The sequence below is a fragment of the Molossus molossus genome, unplaced genomic scaffold (assembly GCF_014108415.1).
Source record: "Molossus molossus isolate mMolMol1 unplaced genomic scaffold, mMolMol1.p scaffold_m16_p_3, whole genome shotgun sequence".
NCBI classification, from domain to species: Eukaryota; Metazoa; Chordata; class Mammalia; order Chiroptera; family Molossidae; genus Molossus; species Molossus molossus.
This window is the reverse complement of record NW_023425366.1, coordinates 49408443-49428587: the sequence shown is the minus strand read 5'-3', so window position 1 is coordinate 49428587 and position 20145 is coordinate 49408443. Positions and strand designations below refer to the sequence as shown.

Genomic DNA, 20145 nt, shown 5'->3' with positions numbered 1-20145 from the left:
GACTTCATTTATATGCTCAGGGTTCACGCTGGTAGACCAAGCAGGTTCCGCCCACACTGCACAACACAGGTGGCCAGACCCGAGCTTTCCCTGTCGTTCTGAGAGCACAGCGATAAGGGAATTACCATACACTCTGAGCATGTGTCCTTTTATCGCTACAGCGATTGTTTTAGAAATAAATCTAGACAATAATAGAAGGGTAACAGCCTAAACAGATAATGTGAAGCAGCCAAGCGAGATATAAGCATGTCCATTCACAAGTGACAGAGATTACCTTGGGACACGGTGGTGCAGCATCTTTACAGCCTTTGTGTACATTTGCATTGCAATCTGAAACAAAGGGAGAAGACAGAAAAGCGTCCGTCTTATTTAAGTTAATCAGAAATGAGTACGACCTCATTGTGGTTTTACTGGCCACTATAAACCAGCACATGCACATTAAAATGTTTAGGAGACCTAAGGGAAAATATTGCCTCACGTGTAGCCCCACCACTCATGCATAAGCACACTGCGAAGAGTTTAATCTCCTTAGCGACCTTTTGCACAGGGCCTCATCCATGATGACACCTGGAACTGGGCATGGCATACCCTCTGTGTCTGCCCGAGAACTCACTTACTAGTATCTGCCTATATTGTAAGCAATTTCTGACGTCTGGCTGGGTAGTACAGCAGGTAAAATGTCTTTGGAAATGAAAAGAACGAAAAACTTGCAACACTGCTGGCTGAAAAAAAAACACGTATCATCAGCTCCGACAGAAATTCTTACTAACTAGAGGAAGCCAAAGTAAAAGGGAAAAGTTAGCGGCCTGCCTGTGTTTTACCCGATGAAATCCCGTGGCCTCGTCTCACTGAAAGGAGTGAGGGAACACTGCCTGCCCCTTTCTGCCCACTGGCTCCGAGACTCGAGCTGTTGTCACAGAAAACTGCCCTGGGTGGGGGCGGCTTTCTGCCAGGCTGCTGTCTTCTTGCCCTCTCTCCCCTCCCACTCACCAGGACCACTCTGTCCCACCCGCCCCATGCTGTGTGTAGATGGAGGAACTTGGGCTGATCAGAAGCTTCATTAGAAAGAATTCTCCCACAGGCATAGAGAGTTCCGTTCAGGTCCATCAAAGCCACCCTGGAAAAGTGCCCACAACCCCTGGACGCCGAACCCAACCACCCTCCCGCCTGGAGGTCTGCATAGCCCAGGCTGATCCGCAAGCTGTTCCTGCCAGCAGACGTGGAAATTGGATGGCTCTCCCCTCATTCCAGAAAAGCAAATAAAAGTTAAAGGAAAAAAGAAGCTATGAGCTACCCTAGAAAAGTTACACTAAAACAGGCAGAGTGAGCCAGATTATTATTAAATCCAGAAAAAGAGACAAATTTAGATTAGAAAAAAAAAATTTTTCTTTATTGATTTTTAAAGAGCAAGGTCTGAGAGGGAGAGAGAGATAGAAACATTGATGAGAGAGAGAACATTGACTGGCTGCCTCTTTCATGCCCCACACTGGGGATTGGGCCCACAACCTGGGCATGTGCCCTGACCTGGAATCAGGAATTGAATGAGTAGCCTCCTGGTGCATGGGTCAACACTCAGCCATGGAGCCACACCAGCCAGGCAAAATTTAGATATTTTAAATGTATTCTCCCGAAGGGATACAAAGTAGACATGCAATAGGACCACAGGCCCATGAAGGGAGAAGGATGTGACAGGTACCAACAGGGTGAGGGAGAACAGCTCTCTGTGATATGAGCAAGGACCGCAAGTTAGGGAAAAGGGCAAGAGCAGAACTTAAACTGGAGTTTAAGAATCAATGTGACAAAAACATCAAAGCAACACTTTGAAATTAAACTTGAAAGATTTCCTCCAGAATGTGGAGAAAAAGAAGGGTATAATTATAAAATAGAAGGTGTTATACAAAAAAGACAGAAAAAAGAGATCACACTTCTCCAAGGAAAAAATCTGAAAAATTAGATCACAAGCAATAGTCAAAGCGACAGCTGACAAAAACCTTTTTAAAGTTAACACCTGCCCCCCAAAAGACAGATCAAAAGCACTGTTTCCTAGGAAAAAATCATTAAATGACACCTATTCTATAGAAATATTCTGACGATATCTGTATGATTAAAAAATTAAAAGTCCTCAAGCAGACAAAGTACGTTACCAACAAAGGAATAAGGTCAGGCAGGTCCCAGACTTTTCTACTATAATAGTCAGTGCTCAGATAGAATGGACCAGTGTTGACAGAGTTTCGAGGGAAAAATGGTTGGCCTAAGAACTTAGCCAGATAAACAGCTTTTCTTGTGTGAAAGAAGCAAAGATATATCCTTAGATACACAAGATTTCAGAAAACAGATCACTCTGATTACCTTCTTTAAAAAGTAGTAAGAGCAGAATCAAAATTATATCAATTTTTTTAAAAAAAAGGAGCAAAAATGAGCACTGGAAGCAGCTAGACAAAGAACTGTATCTAAAAAACTGTAAGTAGAGATAGAGCTGAATACAAGTATCCATTTATTCTTGAAATAGAAAACTATTTTTGAAAGATTATACCTAGAATATAAAAATAATAATTTATTGATGAACTTAGTATACTAATAGAAGTTAGGGGTAAAAAGGGTAAATAGAAGGGAAATAAAAGATTATGTAATTATAAGCCTTATACAGCCTTAAAGTTGTTATTAATCTATAATAAAAGAGCATATCAACTTGCCAAATCTCTGAAAAAGATAAAAGCAAATAGCTAAACCAGACATTAAGGAAAATAGCATAGAACTATAAGAGACAGTTGATAGCTGTAAAATTAAATATAAATTAGGGAAAAAACTGTTACAAAACAAGGCCTCTCAGTTACATTACAGGGTACATATACCTAAATTAAAGACACACACCCAAAATCAAAAACACAGAATAGTTAAGGGAAATATAAAGAAAAGGAAAACAAAGGGAATATTAATTTTAAATAAAGTAAAATTCAATGCAAAAGCCATTTAATGGCATTAAAAGGGTAATTTTATGTTGATGCAAGTTAAATCTGCAATAAAGTTGTGATCTGTGAACCAAATAATGTGACATCAAAAAAAAGCAGTGAAATCTGTTTATACACAAGGAAAATCTCATAAAAATACAATTCTTGTGAAAAACTAGCAACTCAGGCTTTAACAGAGAAAAATACAAACACCAGGATTTTGAATATTTACATCATGTTTTGTTTCACATTATATTTTAAAGGTTACAAATATTAACTTTCACAATTAAAAAAAATATATACCAATGAAATAGGATTATTAAAACAGCAGAGATTGGACATGTCATATCTCCTTATCCAATATAAAATAAATGTAAAGTTAATATGAAGTTTAAAACTCCAACACTCCCTTACCCCCAAAACTGTAAATCTTAAAACTTCTAATAAGCTGTGGGTTAAAGAGGAAATCAAATGTATATTCATACTGATTCTAGAATTTAATCTAAGGCAATAATCAAAGATGTATACAGTTGTATGTGCAAAATAATTCTCATTGCCACAGTATGCTGGGAAAAACTTAAATGTACACTACGTAAGGAATAAGTAAACACATGTGATAGCATCATCAAATAAAACATGAGCACAACCAGCTGACTCTCTTTATTAGAAGGGGCTCCATCAAAATATTAAGTAGCAATGTTCTCTAGGTGGTAAAATTTTGGATAATTTTAAGCTTCACCTTAAACCTTGTATCTGCTATGAATTTTATTACATTTTTAAAATTTTCATGACTACTTTAAAAGCTGAACACATCCTACGTACTTTCAGTAATTTCCATCTTCCACTAAAATGTCCATGGCCAACTCAGTATGACCCAACACATTCCACACTACAAAGGTTACTTTTCAGCGAGCCCTGGCTCCCTAAGCTGTATTAACTACATATGAGTATCTAACTATGTATTATTAATTACATATTTACTGCATATGAGTGTGTAAGGGCCCAGCTTAGTGACAGCTGCTGTAGGGGATACAAAAGAGCTTTGTGATTATAGTCCTTACAGAAGTTAAAGTCTATTTTGATAGTTAACACCCAAAGAGGTTGTACATACCCCATATTAAACAGAATAGGAAAAGCAGGTCATAAGGTGATGTGTGGGAATTCAGGCCCCAGCGGTCAGGGAAGATCTCCGAAAAGGAGGTTAAGAAATGTGGGCTGGCGCAGAGAAGGGAAAGCTGACAAAGTGAGAAAATGGTCGTAGGTGAAGGAACAGAGGCAGGAATGCCCACGGGGAGGGAGAACAGGGCGCAGGCCTGGCTTGGCCTCTGGTTGCGAGGCCGAAAGCGGAACTAACCATAGCCAGTCAGCGGGACGCAGACTGAAGAGCTTGGGCTCAGTCCAGTACACCAGAACGAGAGAGTCCTTCACTGTAGTGGGCTGAGGAAAGTGGTGTTTCCCAAGGGTGAATGTGGTCCATGTACTCAGAGTAAACTCTAAGTGAAAGTACCTGGAGAGGGAAACCGCACCACTTGCTCTCAGCAGTCCAGAGGTGGTGACGAAGCCCCACCTGATGGTCCCAGTGAGACAGGAAATGAAAGACGGTTGAACAACACTGATGGGGGGACAAAGGGGAAAAGGAGTCAAGGTGCCCGCGGTCTGAGCATGTACCATCAGTGCAAGTGGATTTTGAGGCTCGTGTTCACCACACTGGTCTGGGAGACACAAAATCTCTGGGTGGTGATGCCCACAGAGAGGGTCGCTCTGAGCCGGTGTGACTGGGACAGTCTTGATATATTTATTATGCCTGTAGTTTTTCCATGTTCTCCAAAGTGGCCACAAATCACAGGATTGTTCAGCCTCTCTAGGCAACTGGAAATATGGAAGTAGAAAGTGAGGGATAAAGACATCAACCTGGGAAGAATAGGTCTAAATATAGTACTTTAGAACAAAAGATTGCATGACTACTAGCTTAGAAACAACAAAGGGGAAAAGAAGAAAGGCATAAGAACGGAGTCTGGAGGGCACTCAGTTAGGGAAAAGACAATGCAAGGTAAGCAAGAGGAGTGTGCCATGGGAGAGAGGACGTTTACCGAAACAAAGGGGCAGTCCACATGAGAGCTGACACACTGGGCGTCTCAGTAATGAGCGAAGACTCAGACTTGACTAGAAAGTACTGCCCAGTTTCCATCAAAAGCAGGACTTCTATTGCCCTGGCTGGTTTGGTTCAGCGGTTAGAGTGTGGCCTGTGGTCCTGAGAGACCCGGGTTCGGTTCCCGCTAAGGGCGCGTACCTCGGTTGCAGTTTGTCCTCGGCCCTGGTCGGTTGTGCGGGTGGCAGCCACTCGATGTGTCCCTTTCACATCGATGTTTCTCTCTCTCTGTTTCTCTCTCTCCCTCCCACTCTACCTGAACAAAAAATGGAAAAATGTCCTCGGGTGAGGATAAAAAAAAAAAAAGCAGGACTTCTATTAAGTAGTAAAGACAGAGGCCAAAGCGCACATGATTAAGGAAGAAGTGGCAGGGATGGTCATTAGAGCGGGGAGTGGACATCACCCTCCTTGAGGGGTTTATCCTAAAGTGAGAGGAGAGAAAGGTCATGGACCTGGCTGGGGGAACGATTGTAGGGATCCAGCCTTGTGAGCGGGGTGGAGTGACAACCATGAAATGGATGGCATCACACATATAAACTGACTGCTGGCAAGCCATAAACAATTCATAACAATACTTACAGCAAATTTCTAAAAAAAAAAAAACTAGCAAATTAAATCATATCTGAATTGCCTGATGCTGTTTCAGATCCCATAAAAAATAAATAAATAAATCAAGTCTCCAAGGAAAGCAAAGTGCAGGCACGCAGAGAGCTGGTGTCAAGTGTAAGAAGAAAATGCAATCTGCCTTTAATGCCATGTGTGGGTTGTTTTTCATGACATGTACAACTATCAATATAGTTCAAATATTAATTGAATCATTTCCTAGGAATTTAAAGAGGAATTTACAAGGAAACTTTCCCCTGCTCTTCTCTTTCCTCTGTGCTCCCATCCTCCTCCCATTTAGCTCCCGAATCTGGCCACCAACAAATACCAAACAATGCATTTCACCTGCCTGGCCCTGAATTCTTTTGCTCTGAATAATTCTTTCACTCCACAAATATTTACTAAGCCACTATTCACAAGGCATTGGCTCTGGGCACTGTGGGTATAACAGAGAGCAAAATCAACAGATAAAAGTCCAAGCCTCACAGAATCTATACTCTGGTGAAGGAGACAGACAATAAAATCAATACTTAAAACATATAGTAAGTTAATGGTGCTAACTGCTGGGGTGGGGTGGGGTGGGGTGGGGTGGGGTGGGGGGAGAATGAGTCCAGCAAGGATAGTCAGGAGAGGTCTGACTGAGAAGCTGTTATCTGAGCAGACCTGAGGAGTCGAGGGTGCCATCCTTACAGCTATCTGAGGGAAGAGCATGGGAGGCAGAAGAAACAGCCAGAAAAGGCCCTGTGGCGAAAGTATACCTGACATGTCTGAAGAACAGCAAAGATTTCCAAGGACCTGGAGCAGAGGTGGGGAAGGGGAGGGAAGACAATGGACAGAGAGCAGGGGCCTTGCAGTCATTGGCAGGGCATTGGCTTGTACTCAGGGATGACAGGACACCAGTGCAGGACTGGGAACACAGGGTCATACGCCTTCCCAAGCCCACTCAGGTTGATGTTTTGGTAAAAGCACGGGGAAGCCAAGAAGAAACTACTGAAATACTGGCTTTCGATAAGGGTGTAACAGTGGCAGGGGTGAGAAGTGGCTGGCTTTTATATCTGTTTTCAAGATAGAACCAAAAAGATTGCTGAAGAATTGGATGTGGGATGTGAGAAAGAGAGGTATACAGAAATACTCCAAGATGTTTAGCACCGGCGTCTGGCTGGAATGATGGGGATGCCATTAACAAAGGGTCCGCTTGCAGGTGGGCACAGGCAGGGGACAGCAGAGTTCCATTTCGGACTGGTAACATTTGAGAAGTCTCTAGACACCCAAGTGAAGACACTAAGTTAACAGTGAGGTATACAATTCTGGTTCTGGGAGGTTGTGGATAAAAAGTTCTGATTCGAACCGTCATGGGTCATTGCTCATACGTTGCTAAATCACATGCACAGCACTAAACAAAAGTCCATGTGAATATGCTCAGAAGGGACCCTGTTCTCGGGGATCTTACTGTTTGAGGAGACCACATGTGCAAGGCCCATGAACTTACTGGAACACTGAAATGCCTCCTTTCCCAGGAGCGTTTTATCACAGACCAAACACTGTAGAACCACAGAGAGTGTTCCCGGGACAAACTGGTGTCGACTCAGTTTCTCTTTGTCTTTGGCATCCTTGCTCTTTGTCTTCAGATATAGCAGCAGCAGCAGCAGCAGCAGAAAAATGGGGGGAAATGAGAAAAGAGAAACACTGAGAGCCAACCATCTTAGAGAAGTCATACAAAGTCTCTACATCTTCTATCAGCATATGAGGACCGGACGTCCATGGTACAATAATGCCAAAATGTACTGTCACCCAGATGTAGTTGTCTTAGCATTTCTGATGACTTAGACAATATTCCTCGTAAAATGTAGAGGTTTTCAAACGCGTATGTACAAAATCTGAGCTAAATTATTTTAGAGCAAGAGGGGAAACTATGTTAATTGTTGAGAAACTGAGATATCTATGTTTTACAGATGATAGGCACAAAACATTAGCTACCTTAGATTTATTCCGAGGGCTCGTCATCCGATTCATGATGAAACTGAAAGTTCGGCTCACTTTGTACTTTTCAGAATCCGATTTGGCAGGTATGATGTATTTATCCCATTCTTCTTCTGGAATTCTACAAACAAGAGAATGTTACTATGGCTCGTCTGACTTAAAGAGCAAGCAAAATGCAGAATATTCATGTGCACACACATATATACATATTTTAATACATATGTTTTTACACATATATATTTATATATATATATTTTATATACATATATTTTCCAGTTTTAAATGTTATTTTAAAGATATAATCTATTAAAATACATTTATAGATGGACAAGCAGATAGATAAAGCAGGTCTCACACTTTCTAAGTGGTAAAGGTAGGTATTCAGTATATAATTCCTTCAACTTTTCTGTATACCTTAAATTTTTTCATAACAAAATATTGTGAAATAAAGGATAACTGAAATTTATAATTTTACTCTGAAAACATTCATCTCCCTGTTTATTACACTAACAGAACTTTCCTTTGGAACAGAGAAGCCAAATAGCCAACACTATAAAGCTGGGTTTTCTTTATCTTTGGAACATAGAGGTCATATTCAGCAGACACATATTTCCTTCAACAATACAGCCTGAGAAGCAGATGGGCTGCCTCTGGGTTCAGTCTCTCCCACTCCATCAGGCTGTTTGCGATCTGAAACTCTCTAGTTGTAAAGGAGAGAACACTGGATCTCCCCTAAAATAAGAGGCAAGCTAGAGGTAATTGTACCCAATCCATGAACACACTGAACATCATTTATTTTCCTCTAATCTATATAATCATTCTTTAAGGGGAAAAAAAGTCCCAGCTATGAAAGGTTATATTTCCCCTGGAACTTTCTCTGATAGTCTTACATTTCTAATATTATAACAAAGAGAAAGAGGGAATATATATCATGATATTAGATAAATATCAACCTAAGTATGTATCATGTCAAACCATATAACACTTCTGCAGGCTGAGTGTTTCCTAGATAAACATTATATAACCAAAGTCTCTCCTACCAACCCCCTCCCCAGTAAAACTCTCTTATATGTCCGGATTAGTGGCTAACATGTTCATCTCTGGGAAATACTTTTCAAAAGCAATCATATCATTGATATGCACCAAAATATACATGATTACTTTTGTGAAAATAAATTCAATGACAACTTTCTAGGACTTCAGTTTTCTCATCTGATCAATGACAGCCTTAGACTAAACTATTTCTAAGGGCCTTCTCACACTTAAATATAATATGTACTTACCTGGTACACATTACACAAAACTTTATTTAACCTCTATACTAGAAATGGAGAGTTCAAACCTATGAATGTATTTAAAAAAACAATAATAATAAATGGCTCAGGGTTGCCTCTTGGTCATGCAGATCTAAAGGTATAGTCAGGACAGTGTGTGTCCTGCTTTTCAAATCCTACGCAATAAGTGGAACTGGGTTTGCTACTTAGAACAGTTGAAAAGGTAAGAAAGGAAAGAGGGTGAATAGAAGTAAATGTATCCTACAACTACTCAGACTAACAAAAAGAAACTCAGACCCTATTATTTCCTTTCTACTTCGCACAGCCACTTCCTTAAATAACTGACTGATTAATATAATCTATAAATGTCCATACCTCTTATGTCTTAAGCATCCTAATTTTCAAAACTCATTGTATAATATTTAATAGGCTCACTTTGGGAATGGGGAGAAAAACACATTTCAGTCACAAAAGGTGCCATCCAATGCATAAGAGAACAGTAGTATGCTGAGGAGACTAAATCTCAGAATTAAAAAATGGTGAGGTCACCCAGCCAGTGTGGCACAGTGGATTGAGCACTGCCCCATGGACTGAGAGGTCCCAGTTCAATGCCCGGTCAGGGCACATGCCCAGGTTGTGGGCTCAATCCCTGGTGGGGGCCATGCAGGAGGCAGTCAATTGATATTTCTCTCTCCTTTCCTCTCTCTCTGAATTTTTTTTAAAAAAACATATTTTAAAAAATAAAAAGAATGGTGAAGTCAAAGTGGATTTTGAAGTCAAGAAGTCCTTTCCTTATTTCCCAGCAAATACACAAATGAAACAAATTTATTTATCCAACTATACTCCAAATTTCCCATGCTATAGAAGACAATATCAAGAAGAATGTTTCACATATACATGCACAAATTATCATGTATCCTATATACTTCCTCAAAATTACCTAAAATTACACCACTTAACTGTTAAGCTCAAAGGCCGATAAAACCTGATACATAATAATGTAAATAAAAAATACTGAAACACTAAATATTAAATCAGAATAACCATCCAACCTGGTAGAGATGTGAATATCATAGACACAATCTACTGTCATATTGTGAGAATGGGTAGCACAGTGTAACCTGTGGGCAAATGTTGAAGGTTGGTTTATCCATGTTGAAAACTTAATCTAACTATGTGGTATTAATCTATATAACAAGTAAGTACTATAGAGAAAAACTGAGAAGGGAAAAATCCTCAAGTGATTTCACAACAGAATTTAAATAGCTTTTCCCAGAACAAGAATATCTAAGCTCTGTTATCAATGTGATGCCCAATGGAATCACCCAGAGTAAAGTTTTACAAGTTCCATTCTTCAGAGACTCTCTTGGTATTGTCTTTTAAATAGGTAAAAAGATATTTAAAATATCTTAAGAATATGTATCTTCAGTATCTTAATCCTAAATGTATTATATCTATAACCTATTTTTAAATAAAAACTGGGTATCTAAATGTTAAGAAAGTTCCCACTATCCAAACTGAAAATTGACACAGCAAGACTTCTTTGAACACTAACTGCTCAAAATATATTTTTTGACAGAAAGTAAAAAAGTAGTAAATTTTAGACAGATGGTGGCAATAAAATAAGTGAGTCATGCCATACAGCGTTTAAGAAGTTGGGATAGGTAGTGTCTGGTCAGTTATTGCTGCTCTTGCCATCATCATCATCACCATCATCATTATCATCATTATCATAATGTCATCTTCATCATTATTCTGTTCTTTTTTTTTTATCCTCACCTGAGGACATTTTTTTTTTTTTTTTTTGCATTTATCTTCAGATAGAGCGGGAGGGAGGAAGAAAGAGGAAGGAAGAGAGAGAGAGAGAGAAACATCAACATGAGAGAGACACATCAAATGGTTGCCGCACACACGACCCCAACTGGGGCCGGGAACAAACTGCAACCGAGGTACGTGCCCTTAGTGGGAATGGAACCTGGGACTCTCTGGTCCATAGGCTGGCGCTCTAACCACTGTGCAACCGGCCAGGGCCATTATTCTATTCTTAAAGGACATTCTTAGTCTTCAGGTTTTTTCATTTCAAAGTTTTTATTCTGATCTCAAAATGTAAGGACAAGCAAAAGGAATGACACTTTTATTCCAAGATTTAAAGCACAACAGTCCACCTTGATCTCTATATTAAAAGGTTTCACAGTTTTAGAATTAATATCACCAAAATTAAAACCATTTTTCTCTTTTGCATATGGTCTCTTAAAGCCAAACATTTCTGTCACTTATGCCATTTCTGACATAATCCCAAGGCTATTTCACAGTGGGCCTCATGAATAGCTGGTTACTTGAGGCCAAAAGAACTCAACAGTCTCGCCTGCTTCCTAGTCAGCTTCCCAAACATTACTCCAGTTGGTAGGTGGTGTGTGTGTGTGTGTGTGTGTGTGTGTGTGTGTGTGTGTTCGTTCGTTGTTTGTTTTTTGGGAAAAGGAGCACTGGCATAAAGCTTTCAAATCTGCATATCAATTAGAAAACTGATAATGCTTAAAGTACTTTGTGCATCATGTATTCTTTGTTTCAAACTTAACACTTCTAAAAACTACTTTATACAGACAGGTAACAGATATTAGGCATTTTCTGTAACTGCTCACCCAGAGCCTGTTATCATAGTAAAGCTCTTTGTCCTGGCAGACAGACCTAGCCAGATCCTGATGCCTATTTTCTTTCTTTTAAATTATTTTAGAGACAGAAAGGAAGGGAGAGAGAGGGAGAAAGAGAAAGATTGACTTGTGTTCCACTTATCTATGCATTCTTTGGTGGCTTCTTGTATGTGCCATGACTGGGGATCAAACCTGCAACCTTGGCATATTGGGACAGCACTCTAACCAGCTGAACTAGCAGGCCAGGGCCTGATGCCTTTCTAAAGCAGGTGGTCCTCACACTGCTCCCCTTGGTCCTGTATGTTGGTAAGTGTTTCCTTTTGACAATAACTCAATAGAATATTCTGTCGCCAGTCCAGGGGCCTGTACATCTGGGGACTGAAAAGAGCAGCTGGTCAACCTATACAGATCACAAAGGAAGCAAAGGGTTCGGGCAGCCCCATTACATAAAATTCTCACAAACTAATAAACAAATATCCCAAATGATGTACACACATTTACAAAGATGGATCAAGCAGTCTTTCAGGAAATTTGAAACAGTTAAAATACCTTTTTTCTCCTGGTGGCTCTGGTAAGCTGTAAGCTCTTTGCTCTAGAAGACAGAGAACAATAAAATGATAACTAAGACAGACAAACTAGCAGTCGAGTGCTAGTCTAAAATGCACACACTCAACCATATTTTTCATTATCTATACCAGCAGTTATGAGAAAATAAGTCACTTTATACGAGTAGGGCATTGCTCTGGATATCTTTATCACTTTCCCTAGTTTGGAGGGAATGGGGAAGATGTCAAAACATGGCACCATTTAATGATTTTATGAAGTAAGTTAGCATCAGCAAGGGCAGCAAATATTTTCAGAAAAGCAAAAAATTAGTTCTTTTTGGATATTTCTCACCAGAGCTTCATCCCTTAGTTGTAACACTAATTCCCCAACATATAGAATAAATAAATAGCTTAGCTGCTTTTTAAGCGAAGCTCTAAAGAAACATCTCGAAGGCCAGACTAAGGAAGAGACCATCTGACTGTAGCTGCAGTGCCTGGACAAAATCCTAGGAGCAGCCAGTTCAGAGATGTGCTTTGTGGCTCATGGGACAGGGAGGGCCACCTGACCCGGCGACTTCTGAGGGTGGAGGGCAGGTTCATGCAAGCAGCTCAGCTCCGTCTTATTTCCCAAAGGAACTGGAGTACCTACTACAGGGACGGAGCAGAGAGACTAATTTGAACAGTGAGAGAGACTGAAGGAGGGAGCGGCCACTGTGGAGCACACCATCTACAGAGCAGGGACAAATCCTTTCCCATTACTATCCAGAGGCGGGAAGAGGCAAAACTAGGTTGCATAGGAAGACAGGCCAGATATATAAGGAGGAACACTAATAAATATATATGTCGTGAAATGTGTAAATATCGATGTTGAACCTCATTCTATCTGGTAGGGAATAGAAAATCTACTTTGAAGAATTTGAATACTTTACTTTATTGCTATTAAATGTTCCACAAATTAAATCATGGGCAGAAATCAGTATCCTTGTTGTAAATAGGCTGAGGTACTAGAGGTACCAAGAGAATAAAGCCTCTTGTCCAAAATAATTGAGCTAATACGGTAATAGAACCAGATTCAGGCAACTGGACAAAGTCTAATAGGATTCCATCCATCAGTGCACAATAATTTTCAAAAGTATATTTACTTCACTCCTCAGATTCTTAAATGTAGAACACTTTTGTCCATCTTGGTGAGGTTATAATTATCATTTCAAAATGACAATGTTCTATCTGAACCTATGATGTACCAAAGGGAATTATGTATAGGACTGGATTTTGTTTTATATATACAAGTATTAAATAATAAAGTTGCTTTATAAAGAAAAGAAAAAAAAAGAATAAGATATAATAATAGTAACCCTTTGGAAGTGACAAGTAAGAGAGATCACAATAAGAATAAAATGGACAGAAAGACCATCCTATCTTTGTATATCTGTATTACAGCTCATATATGGGAGTTCCCATTGGGGCAAAAGGAGGCTTGGAATCTATTCAAATAGAGAAAATGTTTAGGACTACTCAAACTCATTGAAAGGGAATGTCTAACATCACAAATATCAATTTACTTCTGATTAAGCAAACTAAACAATGAAACATTTTATACAACATCTTTGAACTAGTCAAGTTATCACACCTGTGCTTTGACCACAGTTAAAATTATTCCTTCTTCCTTAAGTGTTAATTTGTTCTTCATAGTCCAAGAGTTTTGACCATGATAAATGGTGTCAATCAAAACATTTGTAACCATACATGAGTATCTGCTGGAATTGGTACATTTAGTGTGTAGCCTCAATCTAAATTACCTTTTTGACATTCTTAACTTTTGGAGAATATCAAACTTCACTCAAATAACCCTGTTTTAAAATATAAAATAGACCCAGAGACATAGAAGTAGAGTTCAGACTGACAAACTTCAGAGGAGGGGGGAGGTGATAAACCAAAGAACTTATGCATATAAGCATAACCAATGGACATAGACAACAATGCTGGGGGGTGGGGGTGGGAACAGGAGGAGGGTGTCAATGGGGGAAAAAGGAGAAACAACTGTAATAAAAATAAATTAATTAAATAAAAAATAAAATATACTATCTAAAGATATGCTTTTACTTGCAGAAAAACCAAAGAATGTCCGTTTTTATTTTCTAATTCAAATGCCAAGAGTTAAGGATTGTATGTTAGGCAAAGACAATCTACCTTATTCATTAAAGAATTCATAAGTATGGGCTCTTTTCCCTTATAAACAACCAGTTTCCTCTTAGTCATCTCTCAACAATTTCAGACTTTGAACTGTCTGACTTAGAATCAGAGATACTACAGATATAAAGGCAAGGCTTCCATCCACCCTTTTGCACATTTCACAGACTTAAAAGTGTTTTTCAAATAGTTACAGTATCAAGTTAATTAGTCATCTAGGACTTTGAGTGAAATGGTGTCAAACTGCCATTAAAGGGACTCCCAGCCTAAACTGAGATTAGGGAGAGCTGAAGATCTTAGAAATATTCATGGTATGGGCAAAAAAATAACCAGGGCAAATTCTTCTTTTCCTGTCCTCTAAAGGGTAATTGTTTCCTTTCTTTCTCTTAGTCCTTTTCTCTATCTTTCCATTCCAAAATTAAAACAGACACTTACCAGTAGTCTTGCTTTCTCCTCTTCCAAAACACTTCTCAGGAAGGGCAGCGGAGTGGGGGCGTGGGGGAACATACCCAGTAGCACTTGTTCTGTAGTATATGTGTCTTGACTACTATATTTACTCAATAATTATTTATTGATTATCTCCCCTACATAAGTCCCTGTTTAGGACAGCAGCTCCAAGCACAAAGATTATGCTTTTAATATTGTTCTTCAGAGCATGAAATGCAAAAATAATAATATAATAAAGCAAGAATTTATAAAAGAAAAAGGAGTAAAATAAATCCTATTTTAAATAGTTTACACTGAGACACTGAGAATACTCAAGTATATCTCTTGTTTTCTGAGTCTTTTAAGACTCTTAAGGATAATAGCCAAAAAAGGTGTTATCTAATTCAGTGACAAAAGTTTTACTATGATGCTATATATTACAGAGTAGCATGAATACCTCCAAACATGCCTTGAAATGCAATTATTACATATTATGTACAGAAAGTATAAAATAATTACATTTCAAAATAAAATTGATGGGGCAGTAGCTGAGAGAGGCCACAAGGGCAGCTCTGAGTGGCCTATAATTGTCCTGTTTCTTGATCTGAATTCACTTTTAAAAATTCATCAAACTATATGTTTATAATTTGCACGCCTTTCTGAAGGGATACTATATTTAAATTAAAATTTTATTGCATAAAAGTTACATTTCTGAATGCTTACACTGCTACAAAAAATGTTAAGACACATTTACTCATGTTTCAAATATGTTCTCTTATTTCAGCTCTCTAAAATCCCTTGCTAAAGAACGAAAGAAAATCTATTTTACAGTGGTTTATCTCTGAGGAGTTGGGTTACTTTAGAATTTATATCTACGGGAAGAGTAATTTTTATACTTTACTTAAATAAAATCCTCTAAAGCCCTCACAATAATGAACCTAGAATAAATTCTAGTTTACACTACTATTGAGGAAAACATTTTACTCAAAGAATAAAACAACAGAGATGGGTGTACAAATGTGTAATTTCATCAAAATTGAATGTTTAACTTGTCTGATATCTAATGAAAAAGATTTTGCTAAACTTAGAAAAATCAACTGTGAAAATAAAACGGAAAACTCTAGCGTACCCGCTGCTCTTGTATATTTTATGTGTTTTTACTAACGGAAACTCTGCTCTGGAATAGAGTATTTTTAAAGACAAGCGGTAAGTACTGCTCACCTTCATTTGAATTGCACACTGTAAAATCACGCACCAACCGAGCTTTTCCTAAAGAAATTTTGGGTGATGAGCAGGAATAAGAACGTGAGCGGATTCCAGAAAGCAAGGATTCCTAAAAGAAATCATAATAAAGTTAATTTAAAATGCTACATAAGACTTGAAAGTATGTGTTCATCATGAATGTTACTTAATCAGCATCTTTGTAAGGGATTCAACATAAAAATTTCTGAAGTAATCTTATTGTTTCTGTTTGCTGGTCACAATTTTTAAATATATATATTTTTGTAAATAGTACAATTTGTTAAGGGAAACTTACATATGAGGTGTATCTTGGGTGGTCTGCAAGACAAAATGCTTTTGGGAATAGTTCCTATATAAAGGAACTATATATAGGATGCACTTATGACATTCCAATCAAGTTGGTTAAAAGTGAAAAATTAAGTCAAATGACCCTTTCTCTGTATATTTAAAAATGAGTTTTACTTTTTTTAAAATCTGGGTTATGTTATTATTATTATTTTAAATTTTTGTTAATCCTCATCTGAGGGTATTTTTCCATTAATTTTTAGAGAGAGTGGAAGGGAGGGAGGAAGGGAGGTGGTAGAGACAGAGAAAAAGAGAGAGAGAGAGACATTGATGTGAAGGAGACACATCAACTGGTTGCCTCCTGCATGTTCCGCAGCCAGGGCCAGGGATCAAACCTGCAACCCAAGTATGTGCCCTTGACCGGGAACTTAACCCATAAGCCTTCAGTGCAAGGGCCAACACTCTAACCACTGGACCACACCAGCCAGGGCAGTTGTCAGTTATTTTTATTTTGCACTGTAGTATTCAAGCAAAATTCTGTATTAATATGTATCTTTATGCTTAATGATTATTAGAAGATGGAGGGATGGCCACTTTTAATTATAAGAGTTTTAAAAACCTCCAAACAGCTGTTGGAGTTTATAATGTTCTCTGCAGCCTCTAGGGAGCACACATCAGACCACTACACAAATCTTCCTAGGCTGGGCTCATCTTTTAATAGACTTTCCATCCAGCACTTCCTGGGATGATGTTTGAATATCACTGATTTATGTATCTTTATTCCTTTTAAATGATCTGTCATTTTTGTTTCTGGTTTCCCAATTACATAGTATTTCTGTTACAATATTTCCAACATATGTGAAAATGCAAGATGGCAAGATAATATGTGCTAGAAAATTTAAATGAATATGCAATAGAAGGCCATTGAAGTCTATGGGGTTCCCAACTCCCATCCAATAGAGAGAGGCCTAGTGGCCTTAGGATTCATCCCACCCATCCATTTGTAAGAGAGAACTTAAAGTTAGGGCTATAACAAAGTAATGCAAAATTTATTACTAAAATTAAGCCATCGGCAACTGTCCTTCATAAACATTGGTCTCTTCTGTTCCCTCTAAGTGAAAACATATGGTTTCCCTAAGCTCATCAGTATAAAGAGTCTGGAGCAAAGTTGAAAACGGATGCCTGATCCTGCTTCACAGGGTCTTGGGCTGTGGCTCCCTGACTTATTAGGGAGGACCCTCTGGGTCTGAATGTCAGGAAGGCCAGCCCAAGCTGTCCTATCACCGTAAGAGTGAGCTGGCCACAAAGGGCCCTAGCCAAATGCCATCCTCTGCATTAACATCATACATGGCAATCATTTTGTATAGTAATGGGAATTTGAAAATTATCCAGAACCTTCAGGTAAAAAGTAATAGGGTAATTGCAGAGGTAAGGCAAGCTATATTTTAAAGGACAGAGTCTTAAAAGTGGACAACACTGAACTGCTTCACAAAGACTGAATTACTTTTCACCCCAAGTAATGAGGAGTGTTTCACAATTCCACCCAAAATGCAAAACTAAGAAGGATCCACATCAACAGACATACTCATTTCTTATTACCCAAAAATATCACATGATCTTTGGGTTCCAAAGATGATGACATCTACAGGCTTCAGGGCTGAGGGAAAGGATTCAGGCTCTGTGGTCAGAAGGCCTGGATTTGAGTTCTGACTATTCACCAAGCTTGGGTACCCAGATGAGACCTCTAATCTCTACAGAACCTCATCTGCTCAAAATAAAAGCACTACTTATATCCTGGTGAGTTATGATAAAATTATATATGTTGTACATACATAAAACATGTTTATATACTGTAGACTATATCACAAAAACACAGTGTTATCATAAAAGCCATGTGTTTATGGTAAGGAGCTATTTGGGCATAGCACACATTATTTTATAGAAGTAAACTCAATTTATGAAGGAAAAGTAGACAATAATACAAATCAAAAAGGAAGAAAACATACCCAAATACAAAAGGGCTTTCTCTGCAACAAATATGCAGATGGCGTATTGTAGAAGTGTGTACCTGACACCTGTAGTTAATTCTATTCACTAATGCCACCCCAATAAATTCAGTAACTGTTTTAATTTAAAAAGAAAAAGAAAATTGAAAATAAATAAGTAGCAACCACAACAAAATGAAAACCCATGAGAAAGAGCCAGTGAGAGAAAATCTGTCTCCTATGGAAAAACTGACAAAGTTTACGGAGCTCCAGATTAGTTCCTGCAGCCAGGAACGCAAAATAAACATCACCTCTGCCTTAATAACATTATTTACCTCATCGCCCAGGCCAAGGAAAATTTCATGTGAGCAAAACAAGTTTGATCACTTAAACCCACTGAATACTACCAGTTTTTCCTCCCTTTGCTTAAGAGATGATGGCAGAAATTGTGTAAAATCGTAAAATGTTCCATGTATGTGTAAGATTATATGTACTGGTGGTGAATTAATGAAAACAAACCAGCCTTGTAAGGACTATACAGATTAGACTGCAAAAGAGTAACAAGACAGACTCAGTCAGTCAGCTCATAGATCTGCCCCGCTACCAAAAAAAAAAAAAGTTTGTACATATGAAAAAACATTTGTCTTTCAGAGATGGATAGATTTAGACAACACATTTTCCTTGCTTGGAATAAACCATATTAATACCAATAAGAATACCTTTGACTGTAGGTTACTTGATAAAGAAAGTGACTCAGTCCTGGAGATGTTAAAATCTGGTTCAGTGTTGGTCTCAAAAGAGTCGAATTCATCCCCGCTAGGAATCCCAGTTCGGGAGGAACTCGGAGACGCTGGTGTGTAGCAAATGTGTGACTGCTCCGGAGGCCCTTCCCCCTCACTGTTGGCGTCCAGGGCATCGAGGCTAGAACTGAAGCACAAAGTAAGTAAACAAGTAAACAGTCAAGAAATCAGAGTCATTGGTTTCTATATCTGAATTCAGAGTCTTCATTAGTGTAAGGTATAATGGGTATATATTTAATTTCTTTTTTTTCATTAAAATTTTTTTTTGATTGCTTTGAAAGAGAGAAACACCAATTTGTTGTTATACTTATTCATGCATTCTTGGTTGATTCTTGTATGTGCCCTGACTGGGGATCGAACCTACAACCTTGGCATATTAAGATGATGCTCTAACCAACTGAGCTACCTGGCCAGGGCCAACTTCTAATAAAATTTATATTTCAGTAGTATTATTTTTTCTTCCCCCAAATATCCTCGCTTTCAACAAAATTTTGTTTCTCCAAGTGAACATTTCTACCTAACAAAAGTCATTTCAAGTACTCTAAGAAATAAAAGCTGGTTCGAGTTAGTGTTATCCCATTTCTGTTTTGTAAATGTAATCACAAGCCCCAAATAGTTACCCTTCAAATATTAAAAATGCAGACAAAACAGAGCCACTGGGCTGTTTGGGGGTGGGGCGCTGGGGGAATCTGCACGTGAAAATCTGCAGTGTGGCATTCCCTCCTTGTCCCTGGGCTGGAAAGCTCAGTGGGCAGAGGCACGGGTGAGGAGACATGTGCAAAGGTCTCACTCCAGAACTGCTGTCACGATACAGGTCAGACAGGAAGGAGTCAGGAGGGTCCCAAATGTGTCATATTAGATTATCATTTTTAGAAATTAAAAAAAAATTATCCCATGAGAAATCCACCAGAAGCAGATAGTACTTACTGCTCAATTACTAATGCTTTTCTTTCCTCATTTAACTTTGATAACCATAAAATTTAAAGGAAAGAATTTGACCTTCCACATTCCTGGCTTGTTCCATAGCATTTACATTGTAAGCCACTCAAACTTTGAGGCCATCGGCATGT

The 20145-nt window shown here is 38.6% G+C and overlaps 1 protein-coding gene across 1 annotated transcript in view; it reads right to left on the bottom strand.

The window, feature by feature from the left end:
- The window catches only part of ARHGEF28 (Rho guanine nucleotide exchange factor 28), a 292956-nt gene that overhangs the window by 65827 nt on the left and 206984 nt on the right, over positions 1–20145 (bottom strand). The window contains exons 12-17 of the mRNA XM_036280592.1: positions 18995–19202; positions 15985–16096; positions 12152–12194; positions 7678–7801; positions 7190–7322; positions 275–330 (exon numbers count right to left, since the gene is read on the bottom strand). Coding sequence (XP_036136485.1) covers positions 275–330; positions 7190–7322; positions 7678–7801; positions 12152–12194; positions 15985–16096; positions 18995–19202 — 676 coding nt within the window. The remainder of the gene's footprint in view (positions 1–274; positions 331–7189; positions 7323–7677; positions 7802–12151; positions 12195–15984; positions 16097–18994; positions 19203–20145) is intronic.